The following is a 17,677-nucleotide window of genomic DNA, read 5'->3' on the forward strand; positions in this document are numbered from 1 at the left end:
ACTGTGCAGTCTCATAATCTAATTTATATACATGCACTTTGTGTTAACGGTGCTGTTTTGTGCTGTCTTTCCAGGTCTCGGCATTGGCAACATGTTCTATGTGTTTTATGAAGACGGTATTAAAGTCATTCAGCCCGTGGCATGTGAGATACAGAGACACATTAAGCCCAGCGAGAAGCTTCTGGCGCTGCAGGTGAGTCGTGGTGCAAAAGACGCAATCAGCTCGTGACTCTTTCTATGATTCATTCTGAACTGATCCATCCAAGTCATCTGAGTTCAGACTGTTAGCACATCCTACTTTATGCTATAGAGTTACAAGGTACAGATCTTTTTCACACATTTGTTTAATCATATGCTCAATTTTAGTCATCATTGAAAACTCGCCTGGATAATTTTACAAGACTCTAGGTTTGTATTTTTGTCAATGATCTTAATAATTTCAATCAAGTCATGTAGTAATCAATCAGTGGGTTTAGGTTTGTTAAAATACCCATGATCCTTAGTTGTGATTGGTACAGAGAGGAATCCAGTTGTCCTTAAATTCATGTACGAATTAGCTAAAATATTAAAGTAAACTATGAAAAAAATAAGTAAAACACTTTGATAAGCCCAATGTGTGCGACCTGAAAAGCGTAGCAAAAAGTTAGTGGAGAGAAAATCAGAACTTAAAAGACAACTAATATTGGACTCACATTTACCGGTCTACCAGAAAAACAGCTTAAAAATAAATGCTAATTTTGTGTCGGCTGGATTTGTTACTAAGCAACTGTTTGCTAACAGTTGTGAGGTGATAATGTCAATTGTGTGTTCAGAGATTTTAATAATGAAAAGTTTTATGCCTATTCAAGTCTCAAAACTTGAACAGTATCTGGGGAGAAAACAAACATTATTTGTACTTCCCTGAACGCCTAAAATAATTCCTTAAGACTTTGACCCTCTGGCTGTCTTTGCAAACTCCTTTCTTACCGTCTCTAAAGAATCCGTGTGAGCGCAGGCACATCTTTCTTGTCCAGAAAACTCTAACGATTTATACCTGCCAACGACTTGAGAATTGAGTTGGATTCTCGCTTTCAAATCTCTATTGTATTACATTAGAAAAGCTCGTGAAGTAACCAGACAACGTAGTGGAAAAAGAAGCAGGAAACGGGAGCAGGCATAAATCAACTCCACCGAGAAGCAATAACAACTAAAACATTTATGATGTAAATGTTTTTACAGTGAACTGCTGTAAATAAACCGCTGAGTGTTTATTATTTTTGAAAGGCAAAATGGGATAATGTGTGACTCGTGTGATTTATTATTCGCCGGCCTTGACAAGCGTCGCCTGACCTACTAGCAACAGCTGCTGGAATCAATCACGAGCAGTCGATAGTTTCTATACGGGGATTGAACTTCGGTTCGGTGTCGAGCACAAGAAGCGGCTCGCTGTTGTGAGTTTAGAGGACACGGCCTCCACCTGCCATGCACGTGAGATAAGAATGCACACGCAGATATGTGCTTATTTGTGGAGTGTAGAGCTCCTATTTATTATCAAATGAACAGACACGGAACTGTAAATGACGAGCAATGCAGAGAAGTTGCCATTGTTCTGTCATCATTATTTCGAGTGTAGGAGTTTAGACAAGAACACGTAAGACTCTAAATAGGCAACAAATATCACATCGAATAACAAATATTGTTTGTTCACTTTTGAATGAAACACATGTTTGTTCATATTTTCAAGTTAAATTAAATGTTCCTTTATGGACTGGGAAAACTAACAATTGACAGTTTGAGATCCTCGATTATTATTGAACAGTGACAAGGAATATGTAGAACATAGAGAAAAATACATTTAAGTAACGAGCCACCGTCAAAGGCAGGCCTCTATGCAATTATGCATTATCCAGGTGCATGATATTGACATATCCTGCTGTGAGGTTGTTATTGTGTCGGTGATCAAGCAGTTACCTATTTACACATCCAGCACATGGGGCCACATCAGCATTCATTTTGAGTCTTGTTTACGTCCGCTTAATGATTCTAATGTTCACTCTCCTTTCAGCGCTTTTTAGTTGTTTGGTCCTCACGTTCTCCTGAGGGAGATCTGAACCAAATCAGTAAAGTTGTGGAACCAAAATAATGACCTGCAAGAAGCTGCAATGCTCTGCAGATTTGATGGGAACTGCAGAGTTGGACGATATAATTCAGAGAGTCCGTTAACACAAGCGAGCTGTTTCATATTACACGTATTTGTGTTATTCTAAAACTACTGATTAGTACAGCTCTGAAGTGGTTCCTGATACTCACACATTTTCTTCAGGCTGTTACCGCTAGCTGCCCAAAACGATGCCCGGTGGACGCGGGGAGCCACCTCGCGGCGGTGCGCCTGTTAATTTACAGTCCACAAGCACAGACGAGAGGGTTTCACCTCCCAGAGGATTCTTCACACCCAGCCTCCCTCCTCTGAAACACCGTTTATCACCGAAGCCTTCAAGCATCAAAAATATTCAAAGCGTGCCGCTGACAGAAACCTGTTAGATTTACATGTGTTCTCAAATGGATGCTTTCCTCTGAGCTGCTTTTCATTCAGGAGCCCCCATGCTTATTGGATGGCTGATACATAAAGCGGTGCCATGAATGAGTAACAATCAGCCAAGCGGTCCTCTGAGAGGTGTGTTTGTATTAGGATATCCATCACTGCGGTGCCAGTCCCACTGCTGTCATGGGGGATTGCTGTGTGAACACATGAGGCCGCTCCCAGCATCGGAACGTTTTTTCTCCATCGCAGAGGTGCATTGATTGATTTGTTTATGGTAATCGTGCAGTCAATTCATTATCCTTAACTACCGTATAGAGCGTTTCACTGTGATACGCACTGTGGCGGGGAAACATTGTGATGTCCAATTGCACTGAAGGCGGTCCTCGAAGTATCTTTGTTTTCCTTTTCCTTCTGCAGCCGGGAGGGAGCTGAGAGGCAGCGGCCATGTTTTTCTCGATGCCAAAGCATTGTGTCGAATCCTGTTGTGTTGTTAAATTGTTCTTTCACAATGGGGAAGATTTGGCGGTTTGCGAAGGAGGGACCAACATTCAAAAGTTCCCAGCTCAACAAGGGTTTTCGTTCGCCATCAGGCCGAAGCCAACGCCAGATCCCTTCTAGTTTTGGAACGAGCTCTTGGATGCGTGCTTAAGACCTGGCACCTGGTCGTTTTATTGGGGTCGACGCCCAGAAACGTCCCGAACACAGCAAAAATAACAAATACCAGAGAGCGCGGGGGTCCACGGTTTATGCAGATTCAGACACCGCCACACACTACGAGTGGGAACATCCTACTCATCGTGCCTTCAAGCATAGCGAGTTTGATGAATGAGAAAAGACACACACAGAGTTTAGTGTTCATCATGAGCAACAAAAACACAGGTGAAACTCGATTAAAACATCAAATCATTTGATCTTTCAATATTCCATTTATCAGGCGATTACCACGAGTAGAGAGATCGACGGCTCATTTGCACCGTCTCTCCATCCCACACCCTGTGCTCGCAGGTGTTCTGTGTACTTCCTGTTTACTTCCTGTAAACAGCAGGGGAAACAAAATGAATCTGCATCAAGTTGCAAATTTAAAAACAATTTAAACAATGAGCCTTGTGTAAATGTGATCACGATGGGATGTTATTACATGTAAAGGTTTAAATTCCAGTTGAGTTATCTACTATTGAAAAAACTGCTTTCTGAAATTAATATCCCATCATACTGTTTATTCTAAAAGTTCCTCTTTTTGACATTTTGGATGTTTCCATCCCCCACAGATGATGTTGTGTCACACATATATTAGCTCTACTTGTGGCTTAGCTGGGGAATATCAAAACCATCATATTTCTCAGCGTGGCTCTTTAAATGTCATCCCCCACATTCACAAGTGAAAAGAGCGGATGTCTTTTCACAAATATTCTGCAGTGAAATGAACAGTTTTTGTTCAAAGGATGCAGTACAGTATGATATTGTATTATTCCTGGTGTGGTTCCAGTACTGAATAATGTTATGAAAGCATTTAAGTGAATATATGCAACATATACACTGTGATGTGTGTGTGGCGAAATCATTTACATAATGGAGAAACAACATATCTGCAGTCTTTAGAAGCTGTCAGTTACTACATAAATCACAGACATGCTTTGCACACACACATATACAGACATATGCAATACACATACACAGTGAGGATTACAGCCGCCTCCGTTCACACCCTCCGCTGTGCATCAGATGTTCGATTTCTCACCTCTTGAAGGTGCAATAAGTAAGATATTTACAGCCAAGTGGCACACAGTGACCGCAGTGTGGGACTGCAGGGGTTACACAGAGTTCAATACCAGTGACTCAACCATTACTTCACCAAGTGCAGGGATTTCTGACTTTAAAAAACTGAATTTCCAAACCTGTTTTAGATCAACAACACTGGCAGATGGTGTTACAACTGGACAGTGAAAGACATTACAGCTACAGAGAATCTGAAAACCGTGTTATGGAGCCAAAAAACGCCAAAGCGCTGCCATTGTGTTCGCATCCTGCATGAAGCAACCTCTCTGCTGTGTGATTGTTTCGTGTCGGGCCCAAATTAACCTGCTTATCTACAGATGAAATGCAGGGGACAGGATGAGTCGGGGGCTGAAACAGAGATGAGTTAAACTGTGTCAGTGGTGCTGCTTGCTCTCCTTCATCCCTGATGAAGTTCATGCATTACCTAATGCCCTTCTAACTGAGAGAAGTTGGCCTCTGGGACGGCACCTGTCACGGACTGCCTCTGCAGTTGTAAATACGGGAGAAGGAGTTCATCCGTCCATGTCGGAGCCCTCCATTCATCCTTTCTGGCCAACGGCTCTCTAAATTGTCCCACAGAGTCTGGAACAGACGACTGGGCAGAGCCCGGAGGCTTTGATGGTGGGGGGGTTGGGAGGCGAGCTCCAGAGACAGAAGGCCGGGGAAAGGGTCCCGTCGGCCAGGAAGACGAGAGCTGCCAGGGCTGGAAGCTGAACAGCCGCGGATCGTCTGCAGGCTTTGTGCTGTGGATTATGTATGGACAAATGGGAGCGATTACAGAGATTTTTCAGGACCTTGCAAAGCTCATTTATCTAAGTTGCCAAGATAACACGACTCACATCAGCACAGGAGATAAGACCGCAAGTAGTAAACAACACAGAATAACGACTGGATGGAGATAATTGTTTTTTAGTGCAACGTAGTTCCCCGGTGATATGAAGAACCATTAGTTGACCGGCAGTGTGTGTGTGTGTGTGTGCTTTTGTTTTTTCTTCCAGGAGGAGGTGTGCCCCACCTCACCAGGAGAAGAGGTCCAGAGGTGTGTGTGGTCATCGGCGGTCAACATCAAGGACAAGTTTATTTATGTGACACAGCCAACCTTGGATCGAGTGCTCATCGTGGACATCCAGTCTCAGAAGGCCATCCAGGTAGTTTTCAGGATAAATTGGAAAAGCAGGTTCATGTCAATTTTGTCAGCAGCATTACAACAATGTGTGGTCTGGGAGGAGTCAACACCTTTACACAGAAAAGGGGGCAACAAAAGAAAAGAATCTTTTCCTGTTTTGTGAAAGCGAAGATTCTTGCCGTCGCCATCTGTGCCAACAAAACCTCAAGGTTGCAGGAGGCGAGTGCATTTTCCCCTTTTCTTCTTTCTTCAAACGTTACCACATTGATTGAACACAACATTTTTCTACAAGAACCTACGATAAATCATTACAGTATGGGTATTTTCTATGATTGATTTTGTCGAATGAAGGACGAGTTTTTTCATAAAACCGTCCCTTTCGACTTGGGATTCAGTTTGATGCAATACATCATCATCCTTCATCCGGAAACTAAATCACTTCAGACCATTGGACGACATCCTCCAACTTTCACCCAAAGTGCATGGGAAACTTCATCCTTTCTGGGAACAGCTTGCGCATTAGATATGCAAACATTTAAAATATTCTACTTGAGTAATAATTTAGTAGGATACTAATACACAAGAGTGATTGCTGTGGTGTGCTGATATTGGCCCCGGTGAGCTTCAGACGCTCGGCAGGCGGCTGAATGCAAGACATGTTTGACAGGTTGTTGTCACTTAAATAATTATATATACTAAAATAATTATGCACGCAATGATGTAAACCTACATTTTCTCTCAGTCCCTGCTGTTTAGGTCTGACCGGCGGCTCATTCAGATACTCACAGCTAATAGATTTGACTATGTTGTTAAACCCAATAATTGGCCAATCCTAAGCACCGCCTCATTTCCTTAATGCACCAATCACAGCTGGCCTAAGCTCAAACGTGGACAGACTTGGTCGTCTCTCAGCTCTAATACTTACATTTTCACAACAGTGTATACTGTAACTACAGAGTGAGTGCAAAGATCACTTCTTTGTAAAATATGTACTTTATTTGAACTCCATAGCATGAAATTCAGACAATCAAGGATTGGAAATTATGTTTTAGCTCATTTGCGAGCCAAGCCAAAACACTAAACAAAATGGAAAGAGTGGTGCATCCCTATAAACAGGAGGAATATAAACTGCAGCCAAAAAAACAAAAAACAGCTAAATGATGTGGGCAGATAACATGGTCTGCATCTTAACGTTTGACAAAACACTGTTGATGAAATTCGACTATTTTTATTAAGCATTATTGATGTGAACACACAGTCTGCCTCCTATTGTCCGGGGCTCCGCCCGTCAAATGCAGCTTGATCCTGGATGCCACGATGGAGCCGGGTCTCTGTAGAGACGTAAAGCCACCGACCTCCCATTGCTGGAGTCCTATTTCATCCATGGGATCCGATTGCCGGCCCCATTTTGGATGTGGTTCTTGGTCGTAAAGAAAAGATTCAGCACAATTCTACATTTTATCCTGCTAGTTCTAAATCAGTATTTTGATTAATGATAAATTGATAAATGAGGTGTCACAGTGAGTAGGCGTACAGCTGTTGTGTCAGGTACATTAAATTAACATATCGTATCTTCCGTTGCTCCTCTCAGTTTCAGGTTGAAGCTATACGTTGTGAATAGTGAACAGACTGCCACCCAAAACTGTTTCTGCTTTCTCAGCCAAACAACAGCTGCTCTGCACCTCTTGCACCTCAAAGGACTGAAGTGCCTCTTTTCCAGCTTTTCAGATCATTTCCTTCACCTTTTAGTTCACCTGCTAACCCCTGACCTGACAAGCTCCATACCTGCTGCCACAGTCAAGACCTACACTTAACCGCCACATTGATGATGTGTGGGGACCAAGTACCCCCGAGACTGTAACCTGGCAACCCCCATCATAGATAGTGTAACATGGCAACTGCAGTTTTCCTCGCTGATGCTATAAGACACAATGCCTCAAACACTCTGAAGTGCACTCTTGCGGCACCATTTATTTTCCTGGGGGAGGATGTTATGTTACCGAGGCATGCAGGCTAAGGAAGTAGCACAATTCAGCATTCGGCATCTCTCTCAGCAGCATCATGTCACATCCTCGGTGTCGGTGGGTTTCTGGCTAATGCCGGGCCGCTCAGATCTCTGCAGATGTTTTTGTAACCGTGATGGCTGTTTACAGCTCGCATGCCTCTCGGGGACGTGCCAGTAAGCAGGCTGCTGTCCCAGAGAATGTCACAAGCTCATTATTCAGTCGCTTGGAGATTTAGATGCACTGAATTATATTAGCAGTTGTTAATTAACCACCTGAACCCACATCCCGTCTCCAACAGTGGGAGAGACACAAATTCATCTTTTTCCAGTTACAGCTTTGGTTGCTTTCCATATTCCCATTGAATTATTAATAGCGTTGACGTTCGCAAAAGTTATAATAATGAGGAAAAAGCATTTAGAAATGTGTCACTAATTAAATGCTCAGTGAAGACTTTTCAACAAGCAGATTGCACTCTGCATTTTATAAGCAAATCAATTGCAACATGCACACGGATACATGTTCGAAGGCGCCGGAGTGTTTTCCTCTAAAGCTACACGAGCATATTGACTGAAGACTCTTGATAATCTCCCTCAGCCACAAAGAAGTTGCTGGTCTCGAGAAAAAGAACAACACGAACACCTGTTTTCTCCAATGACTACACGCTCTGCGAGAAGTTAGGATTCAACAGATATTCTCAATTTATGTGCAATAACCCCTCTCCGGAGCTGTTTGCTCTCTCGGTGATACAACATATCTATATTTTTGCCTAGGTAAACAAACCTATTAGGGCTGCATAGCAAAACAAATAATATAGAAAGTAAGCTGCAGTCAAAGGGGATTGTGGGAATATGATTGCTTTTTCTTGCTGTTGTTGAGGCTGCAGCTGCTGCATGTGTTCTTCTCCCCTGTGCTTTCCCTATTCCCTTTGAGCCGGCTGTCTATCCGCACCCAGGTGGACATAATGCATGAGGAGCACTTTTCTGTCATATGCGACTCATCTATTGTTCTGACTGTGAATATTGCCACCGCGTGTCGAGGAAACGGATAAAGACTGAAAGCAATTACTTCAGTGTGGTAAAGCAATTGTGTCTGTCACCACTTGATTTGAAATGCAGCTCAACGCCAAAAACACCCGATACATAAAAAGCCCACCTCCACTCTGCCTTGTTAAAGGAAGACTTGCTCCTGTCAACCCCTGATGCATTAGTCTGCAGGAAAACTTCTCAAAAGCAATACCACCGCACATCAAAGCCGGATCTCTTCAAAAGCAAAGTCTAGATTACCTTGAATTGTTATTCTGTGGCACCGCTGTCTTTAAAGGCTCCATTTGGTTTGATTTCGATGTGTGTGTGTGTGTGTGTGTGTGTGTGTGTGTGTGTCCCTTCCAGACCGTCAGCACCGACCCTTATCCTGTGAAGCTTCACTATGACAAATCTCACGACCAGGTGTGGCTGCTCAGCTGGGGCGACATGGAGAAGAACCTCCCCACGCTCCAGGTGAGTGCACAAACATTGTTTGTAACACTCGGAACGTTATTCATTCCTCTGCAGAGTTTCATCCTCGTGAAGAAAAGCAGATGATGAGACCTTCAAGCTCAGACAATTAGCATTGTCAGCTTTCGATCTATGGTTCACCAACGGGCCAGGATGTGTGCTCGTGTCGCCTTAATGTCTTGTCACATTAATGATTGTTCAAATTGCTTATTTTCTTTAGAACCAACACTCAAAAAGCAGAAAGGTTAATGATAGGCTCAAATAATTGACCTTAGAGCATCAACTAATGATAGGTAATAAAATGCACAATTCACACTTATAGACTTTGTTCTACCGACAACAAATAACTCTCGACAACTTTCATTTATTGTAAACAACCTTATAATCACCTTCATGGCTTCACAGTGAATGCAATGTTTGGCTGTTCCCTGTTTTTCCAATATGACATGAATGTAGCATTAATCACTGCGGCCTCTCTGGGAGATTCAATTGTTGATTTGTTTGTCTTGTTTGATGAGGGGTGATTAATAGTCACTTACAGTGCAGTGTGTAAGTATTTGGACACTGACATATTTTCAATTGTTTTGGCTCAGAACTCCAGCAGAGTGGAAAACAACACAAAGACTCTGAGGATAAAGTGCTGATTCGTCATATGGCCGTTGTCTGATTGATCTTTAAAAAATTGTAGAATTTTTTTTACCAGGGCAATAACAAACAATGACTTAATTATTGTATCTTTTGTTTGTGGTTTGAGAATGTATGACCATTATATTATGTTTCTAAATTATCACATATACATAGTGTACAACATACATTCTCATTAAAAAGCCACAATTATAAAAGTGGTGATGGCTGTGAACAGAGGAAGGTCACTCATAAAAGCTGACAAAAATCCATCGGTGGTGGAATTACCTTTAACTTTCTGCAACAGATCACATGGTAAATGTAGTATCATGTACTTTCCCATCAGTAAAAATAATCATATTATACTCTCCACTCTGCGGCTCTGAGTGGCTCTTTGCTAACAAACATTCTTCTTTTCCATACTTGTGAACAAAGCTCAGCATCAACAAATCTCATAACTTCAACGCGATATCTCAAGAAAGTTTTAAACCCGGCCTTTGGAGGAAGAACATCACCGTGACCCCACAAGACATGTTTTGTGATCCAATAATTCCTATGTTAATTATGACAATTTCACAAAAATGACAAATAGGATGACATGATGACATTTTGGAAACTGCAACTTGACTGGTTGGCGGAGGGTTTCAACTACAGGGTGGTAGTTGTAGTTTTTAACATTTAAAGCTCATCTGTAAAGGAAAGAGGAACATATGTTTATTGTGAACATTGAGTCAACAAGGAAAAGTACCTGACATGACTCTTGCTTTACTGGAGGAATGTGTGCCGTGGAAATTGACATTATACTGAATTTACAAGACATCAAATAAACATGGGGTAGTTTGCAAAATCAGAAATGAAGGCCTCATCCTGTTTGTCACTGAGGCAACTGAAGGATAATTTATGGAATCTACAATAAGCTAATATCGATTTGTTTTCTCTATTAATTCAAACCTCAAATTTTCCCTTGATATGTTTTTAAAACCATCAAATCGTTATATAGTTTTATTTCAGAGCCATATTGCTGGGGTAAAGACAAGGGAAAAAACAAGTCCAAATGCTAACGCCGCGTGTCACCGTGACACGGACTTGAAGATCACGCTACAAATAGAATCATTGTAATGAAATGGTAATTTATTTTAAGAGTAGCTTTTGTTTCCTCCGAGAGTCGTCTGGATTCAGCTCGAGTGTTGAGCGCTTGTACTTGGAAAGTCGTGCTCATGATCGCCTGCGACGAAATTTGCTTTGTGCATTGTGGCAGAATCAAAGCAAACCCTGCCTACACACAAGCACACGTCGGCCCGCTTTCATGCACGCACAAGTATTATTTAGACACCGGTGACAACGGCACACATCACCTCCCACTGCGAAGCTCCAGCGCCTTCAGCAGGAAGAGAAGAGGCTGAAGGCTTGTGTCTCAAATCAACGCCCCTAAGCAAAGATAAACACGATAGCAGCACATTGAGCGATGTATTTGAGTTTATTCAACAGGTTTTATGGAATAAAACCATTAATTTACTTGAAAAATCAAACATAAACTACACGTATTACCCCTTTTTTTGCTTGTAAGCTTCATATAAGTACGAGTTACGGACTTAAATGAGTAGAAACCAACAGCCACAGTGTTCATCTTTGACACACAACTCCTTCTCCATGCTGCAGGTGATCAATCAGGCCAGTGGACGAGTCTCCCACCATACCGTCCACACACAGCCGATCGGCAGACGCTTCGACCGGGTGGACGACTTCTTCATTCCAGCCTCCAGCCTCATCATTAACCACATCAGGTGCGTCCAGTATGATCCAAGAAACCCTCCTAATGCAAATTGATTCGCAAATTACATTTGCCCCCATTGGCATTTCATTCACTTTTTTATCCCGAGACTCAATACTGCAATAGTGATTTGGATGGGCATTTTGTGTGAAAGAGAGTGTGTGCTTGTGTGGTAATGGAGCCTTTTTTGGAGAAAGGCCCAGTGGTCACGGAGGAGACGGCGGCTGATCACCTGAAGTTGTTCTAAAAATAAACCGCCATCACATCAGCTGTGGACTTAACTTTTTTATATCCGAGTCTGTAAACGCAAAAGCTAATTAAACATGTTCATTACTTACGTAGTAAGGATGGACAATATATATTACTGATCTTACCTGATAATAAAAATTTAAATCTCAATGTAAGGTTACAACACGTGCATTATAAATATACATTCATTACAATCACATAGTGACATGGCATGAAATACAAATGCAAAGTGTTTTACAATTGTAACAATATTCACCTCATGACAGAACCCTAAAGAAACCAGAAGGTTGTTTGTTGTATATAATATACGTTGTTGATATGACCACTATATATACGACACTTCTTTTTGAGCACGTGCCGTCCGAGCCGCCTAGCTTCAGGTTAGCCCGATGCTAACTAGAACGAGGACGACGTGATTCGACTCTACAGCTAAAGCTAACATTTTGCTACCAGAAGTTAGCTGGACCACGTAGAGCGACAGTTCACAGCGACCTTATTTAAATGTATTGAACTGCTGCAGATGAATGAGGTCACGTCCCATCAAAGTAAACAAGACGACAGACAAATAGTATTTTTTACATTCGCTATTTAGCCTATAAAAAAAGCAGCGAATCCTCACATTGGACAAGTTGGAACCGACTTAAACAATCGTTATAACTCTAAAACATGTCTAACACAAAATGTGTGACCACATTGCTTTTACCAGCTTCTAAAATAAGAGTAGGCAGTGTAATTATGTTGCTAAGCACCCAAAATGGTAAGTAAACACAGCCTTAACTCAGCTCGACCTCGTTTTAAATGCCGTGCATGTTTGCGTGTGCTCCTTCTTTCATTAGAAGTCATGAGAGCACCTGCTCTAAGACTACTTATTTATCGGTGCTAATGTGTTTTCAAGGTAAAATTAGTAATCTGCATCGCCGGTATACGTGCCCAGTTGGCAGCACACCTCCTCCCTCACATTTAAGTTAATCAACAACAAAGCCCAGACATGCCGCTGTGGTGTTTCCATAAGTCAGGAGCGGTTGTCACAGTCAGGCTTAACTCGGACAGAGGAAAGCTGCTCGCAAACGCTTGGCTGGTGTTACGGAGAGGCCGGGAACAAGCAGGAGGTCTGGAGGATGTTAACGGCCCCCTGGTGTGGAGGAGTAAGCGCTTCAGTGTGTGTGTGTGTGTGTGTGTGTGTGTTGCTGGCACAGCTGTAATTAGATCCACTGAGACCTTGCAGGAAAGATTGCAGGAAAGTGTGTTCCCAGTGTTTGAAAATTACCGTCTTTACCAACGAGCTGCTCTTAAAAAACGTACGTACTGTTTGTAACTTTTGTTTGCCAGGTCCTCTTAATGTGAATGTTGCTATAATGTGTTGTGTTTTTAGGGACGCAACAAAGTATTTTTTTTGCCGATAGTAACAGATTAGTGTGCCAAAATGTCTCATATAGTCGTTCAGTCGAGAAGAAACTAGAACCATCAAATATTTTTGCTCCAGTAATGTTGACTAAGTGTTGCAGCTCTAATCGTCATTATCAATTAGTCTGACGATTTGTTTATTCAGCAAATAAAATTGTGTCCACCCCACTGACACAATCCCATAAATACTCATTTTACAATGAAGGAAGACAGAAAAGCAGCAGGGGATGAAAATAAAAATGCATTTTTGGTCGATTGACTTATTGATTAATCAATTGCTTGTTTCATAACTTTTCATTTTAAGTTGTGATATTGATATACTGTACATCAATATTTATTAAAATAATTAAAATACCTGACACGTTAAGGTACTTCATCCCATTGATTCCTAAAACAATTTATCCAATCCAATATTCCAATAAAGTAGTCCTGATAATTGATTTGCAATATTGCCCACAATTGATTAATACAAGAACAGATATTACAGGTGTTAAATATATATAGATATAAATAGAGTATACAATGTGCAAAAATTACTGGTAGTTTAAACTTGTAGTCATAGTAACAGTCATATGACATGTACATGTGCAGAGTGAAGGGATAAGTTATAGTGGTGGTGAATTGGATTGCATCATAAGTGTTTCTAATATTGTGTCCAGCCTTCATTAATGATGACCTTCACTACTTTTAGCTGAAAGCAGATGCACGTAGAACATAGTTTTGTTACAAACAAAAAATTCAGCCTCGTTAACAGTGGAGTGAAGTAGTCTTCTGTATAATATACCAGTATAAAGATCTTGACATCTATATGCACATGGATGTTGTTGTTTTATCTGGACAGCCGTTTATATTGCAGGAAAGTGTACATTAAGCTGCCTTGAGGCTCTGACGTTTTCTTTTTTTTTCTTGTACACAGACGGCCATTTGCCTGTTGGCTAGAACGCAGCATTGATCAGTCGATTTAGCAACATGAGCAGTGTGCAAACTGACGACATATATTCAGCAACTTCCAGGGATTGTTTAATGAGCGGGGGATTCCCTCAGCAGCTCCCATAAAGCGAGCAGTCTTCTGGGGGCTGTCGTTCATTAAAACCATCGACTTACAGTCAGGCACCTCTGCATGTCAGCAAAAGAAACCTGTTATTTCATATTTTTACCCATATCTACAGCACCCTGCAGCCTAGGCTGCCCTGTACCCATTTTGCTTTTTGGCAAAACGAGTCGAGCGAGATGTTGATTCTATGTTTTAGGGGCTGAACAAGAATTGCTGTGTTATGGATATCTTTTGCCGTGCAGCGTTCATTGTTCTCTTCCTTGTGCACGCATTTTGCCCTCAGGAGTTTGAACTGAACTGCGGAGCAAAGTGACGAGACCCAACTTAAACTGCAAATATTGACATGAGGATAAGCGGATAAAATGTGAAGTAGCTTTGGTTAAACATAACCCTGTTGTGCAGAACCGGGGAGAATCTTGAATGCATTAATCATTGGTACAAACGACAAACAGCAGCTGTCAGTTTGGCTGTGAGCAATCTGGGTCTGCCAACAACACAACCCAGCTGTGTTCACATCAGAGCAAGGCCAAACAATGTTGGATTTTTTCTTGTCGATGTTTGTAGTTTTGCTGTTGGTGAAAATATTTTGTTTAAGACAATAATCTTTTAAATGCACCAATGACCTTTAGCTTCCAAGCATGTTTCCAAAATATCACAATATATGTGCAAACCAATGGACTGAATACAAAGCATAGCAAAATACAATTGACTTATCTACTCAAATAATACATTTACCTTTTTTTTTTCAAGATGGAAGTGACACAAAAGTTAAAGTTGTCATTCTAAATCTTGGATGTGATGCCATTTTGTTTTGGTAGGCTGTGACATCCCTTTGGCTTGACAGACGCTGTACATGTTTCATTAGTTACCTCACACAACAGATTTTATTCGACCTTTCTGCACGGCCAAAACATACACTATTCTATGCTCACACTGAACGTTAACACAAAACCAGAAAATAGAAAGGCAGCCTGACTTTGACACAATCTATCTTTGAAACAAAGGCCAGACGGAAAAAACAAGAAAACTGGGAAGATGGCTTGGAAGACGCAGACAACTGTTCAGATTTTACAACACAGTCAAGACTACAGGTAGCCATAAAAAGTGAAATACCACTCCAATAATGTTAAAGCAAGCTCCCTACAGCTTAGAACAGGTGTTCTTGACAGCAGCCGTCTGAACACCGAACTACTCAAACTGAAAGAAAACCAACCATTATTTCTTACATGTCAGTAATCCACCAGATTGTCCAGCAGCTACTAAACATCAAATGACAACCAATCTGGAGGACTAAAAAAAGAAAAAGGTGGGAAAATTGCGCTTAATCTTAACAATGTCTGCCTGACCTATGTTAAAGAATGTTTTACGTTATATTTAATTCTCTTCTCTATACAAACCAAACAAAGCCTCTTTCCTGGAGCCGGTGGTCAGATTAATGATCCGCCCACCACGGCAATGATAATGTCCTCCGTGGCTTTCAAACAGCCATTTTCTGTTCGGAGGTGCAGACAGCTTGGTGTTAAAATGGCACGATAGATGATAAATAGCGGTAAGATTCAATACCCTGTCAGCATCGATCAGCTGGTATTCACATTTAATTGAGGCCTGTCAGCTCCTTGCATATTCCCCCTCTACTTGTTCAGCTGTTAAAATGTAATGTCCCATTACCATACTCTTTGGGTTTTATAATGAATAGTATTTTAACTGATCCATGCCCACATCTAAAACTGCAATAATTCTATTAGTGGGAAGTGTAGATGATGCTAGGCTGCCAACATGAAGCTTGTCAGGGAGCAGCATTTGACTGTTGAAGAGGTTGAATGGATCTCTCAGTAATCATTTTTTTTCCTTCTTCTCCTGAACATTTCTTTAAAAATGATGCCAGTCCAACCATTATCGTAATTACCCAGTACAAATCAATTTCCATTTCGTACTTCATGTTGATGCATCTTGATATGTGAATCGTGCTGCTATACTTTAAAATGTTATCACTCGCTGCTTTAGAAGTAATGAGCCTTAGAAACAAATATAATCACCACATTACTGGCAGATTCCTGACTTAAAATAATGAAATATTGATTTTGTTTTGACAAAGCATGATTAAATTACCTTTTAAAATTACTTTTGCACAGCATTTGTATGATATCCTGCTGTCTAAACATTTTAAAAAGGGTGTTTGTTATCAACTTGGCTTGTTTCTTATTTTACATTTTGGCTGTCAGGCTCAACCAGCTGTTCTGGCTTGAGCTCCTCTCAGAGACTACAGCCTGTTTCACCATTTTCACCATCTTAATTCAGCATGTTTAGCATACTAAGTAGCACTGAACAGAATACATTTGAAGCTGATGGAGGAACTGCAGGTATTCGATCATGAACTTAAGTAGTGGACAAGTTAAAACTGTGAACTACAAGGTGGTGCTAGATGAGTTAAGGGATCACAAAAGTTACAATCCCAATCAGACATTTCATCAAACACATGAACCTCACTCACTCTGGTGCAGAGCAGAAGTCAGAGGATCAACAAATCCATGGCCAATAGAACCATCAGTCCATCTCATATAGATGATTTATTTCACTGGATGAGTCAACATGTTCACTCGCTGGTCGCACTAGATTCAAGTTAATGAGTCATTACCAAACGAGAAACTTCCTTCTTTGAAAACCATGGATGTCTGCACAAAATTCCATCTCAATCCATCCAATAGTTCATAAGATATTTTGGTCTGGACCAAGGTGGAGACCATCCAACCGACATTGCCGTCGATAGAGCCAAGCCAATGGCGTGACTACAAATCTGTCATAATTTGAGGTTTACAAGAAGATAAAATGTGTTATTGATCAAAACATTTGCTTTGTTTTTCTATTGCCTCCAGATTTGGCCTCATCCTTCACCGAAATGAACCTGTCCTCCACAAGATCGACCTGGAGACGACGTCGTATGTGAAAAACATCAGCTTACGGGAGTACAACTGCATCCCCAAGTCCGTAACCTACACCCATCTGGGCGGCTACTACTTTGTCAACTGCAGGCCCGACTCCACCGGCGCCACGCAGCCACAGCTCATCTTGGACAGTGTGACAGATAGTGTGATCGGCCAAAACCGCGACGTCACCGGCACTCCGTACGTGTCTCCGGACGGCCACTACTTGGTCACTGTCGACGATGGCGACGGCCTGATGAGGATCCAGCTGATTTCAGAGCGGGGAGAAATCCAGGAGCCTTTCGACATCCACACTAACCTCCACCTGTCTGACCTGGCCTTCCAGCGCTCCTTCACGGAGGTCCACCAGTATAACGTGTTCGGCAGCTCCGGCCGTCAAACAGACGCTCTGTTTGTGGAGCTGCGCACCGGCAAAGTGAAGATGATCAAGAGCTTGAAAGAGGCCACCAGGTCATTAGAGTGGCCGTGGAGCAGTAGGAACAGGGTAATGGCGGGCAGCGGTCTGTTCGGACAGTACCTCATGACCCCGTCCAGAGAGTCCCTCTTCATCCTGGACGGGAGGCTCAACAAGCTCAACTGTGAGATCACGGATGTCCTCAAAGGCAACGTGGTGGCGTGGGTTGGGGAGTCTTAGGTTGTAAAATCAAGACCCTGTGAGCTTTCTTTTTTCTCAACGGTACTGTTGCACTGAATTCTGTTGCAAAGTTTTTA

General features: G+C 41.8%; 1 protein-coding gene across 1 annotated transcript in view; it reads left to right on the forward strand.

Moving 5' to 3' along the window:
* Positions 1-17,600, forward strand: part of fstl5 (follistatin-like 5) — a gene marked incomplete at both ends in the record, with an annotated part of 133,481 nt that extends 115,881 nt beyond the window's left edge. The window contains 5 exons of the mRNA XM_079228589.1: positions 75-193; positions 5,296-5,445; positions 8,818-8,925; positions 11,206-11,330; positions 16,898-17,600. Of these exons, the coding sequence (XP_079084715.1) occupies positions 75-193; positions 5,296-5,445; positions 8,818-8,925; positions 11,206-11,330; positions 16,898-17,600 (1,205 nt within the window). The remainder of the gene's footprint in view (positions 1-74; positions 194-5,295; positions 5,446-8,817; positions 8,926-11,205; positions 11,331-16,897) is intronic.
* Positions 17,601-17,677: the final 77 nt, after the last annotated feature.

The sequence above is a fragment of the Taurulus bubalis genome (genome assembly GCF_910589615.1).
Source record: "Taurulus bubalis genome assembly, chromosome: 13".
In the NCBI taxonomy this organism is placed as follows: domain Eukaryota; kingdom Metazoa; phylum Chordata; class Actinopteri; order Perciformes; family Cottidae; genus Taurulus; species Taurulus bubalis.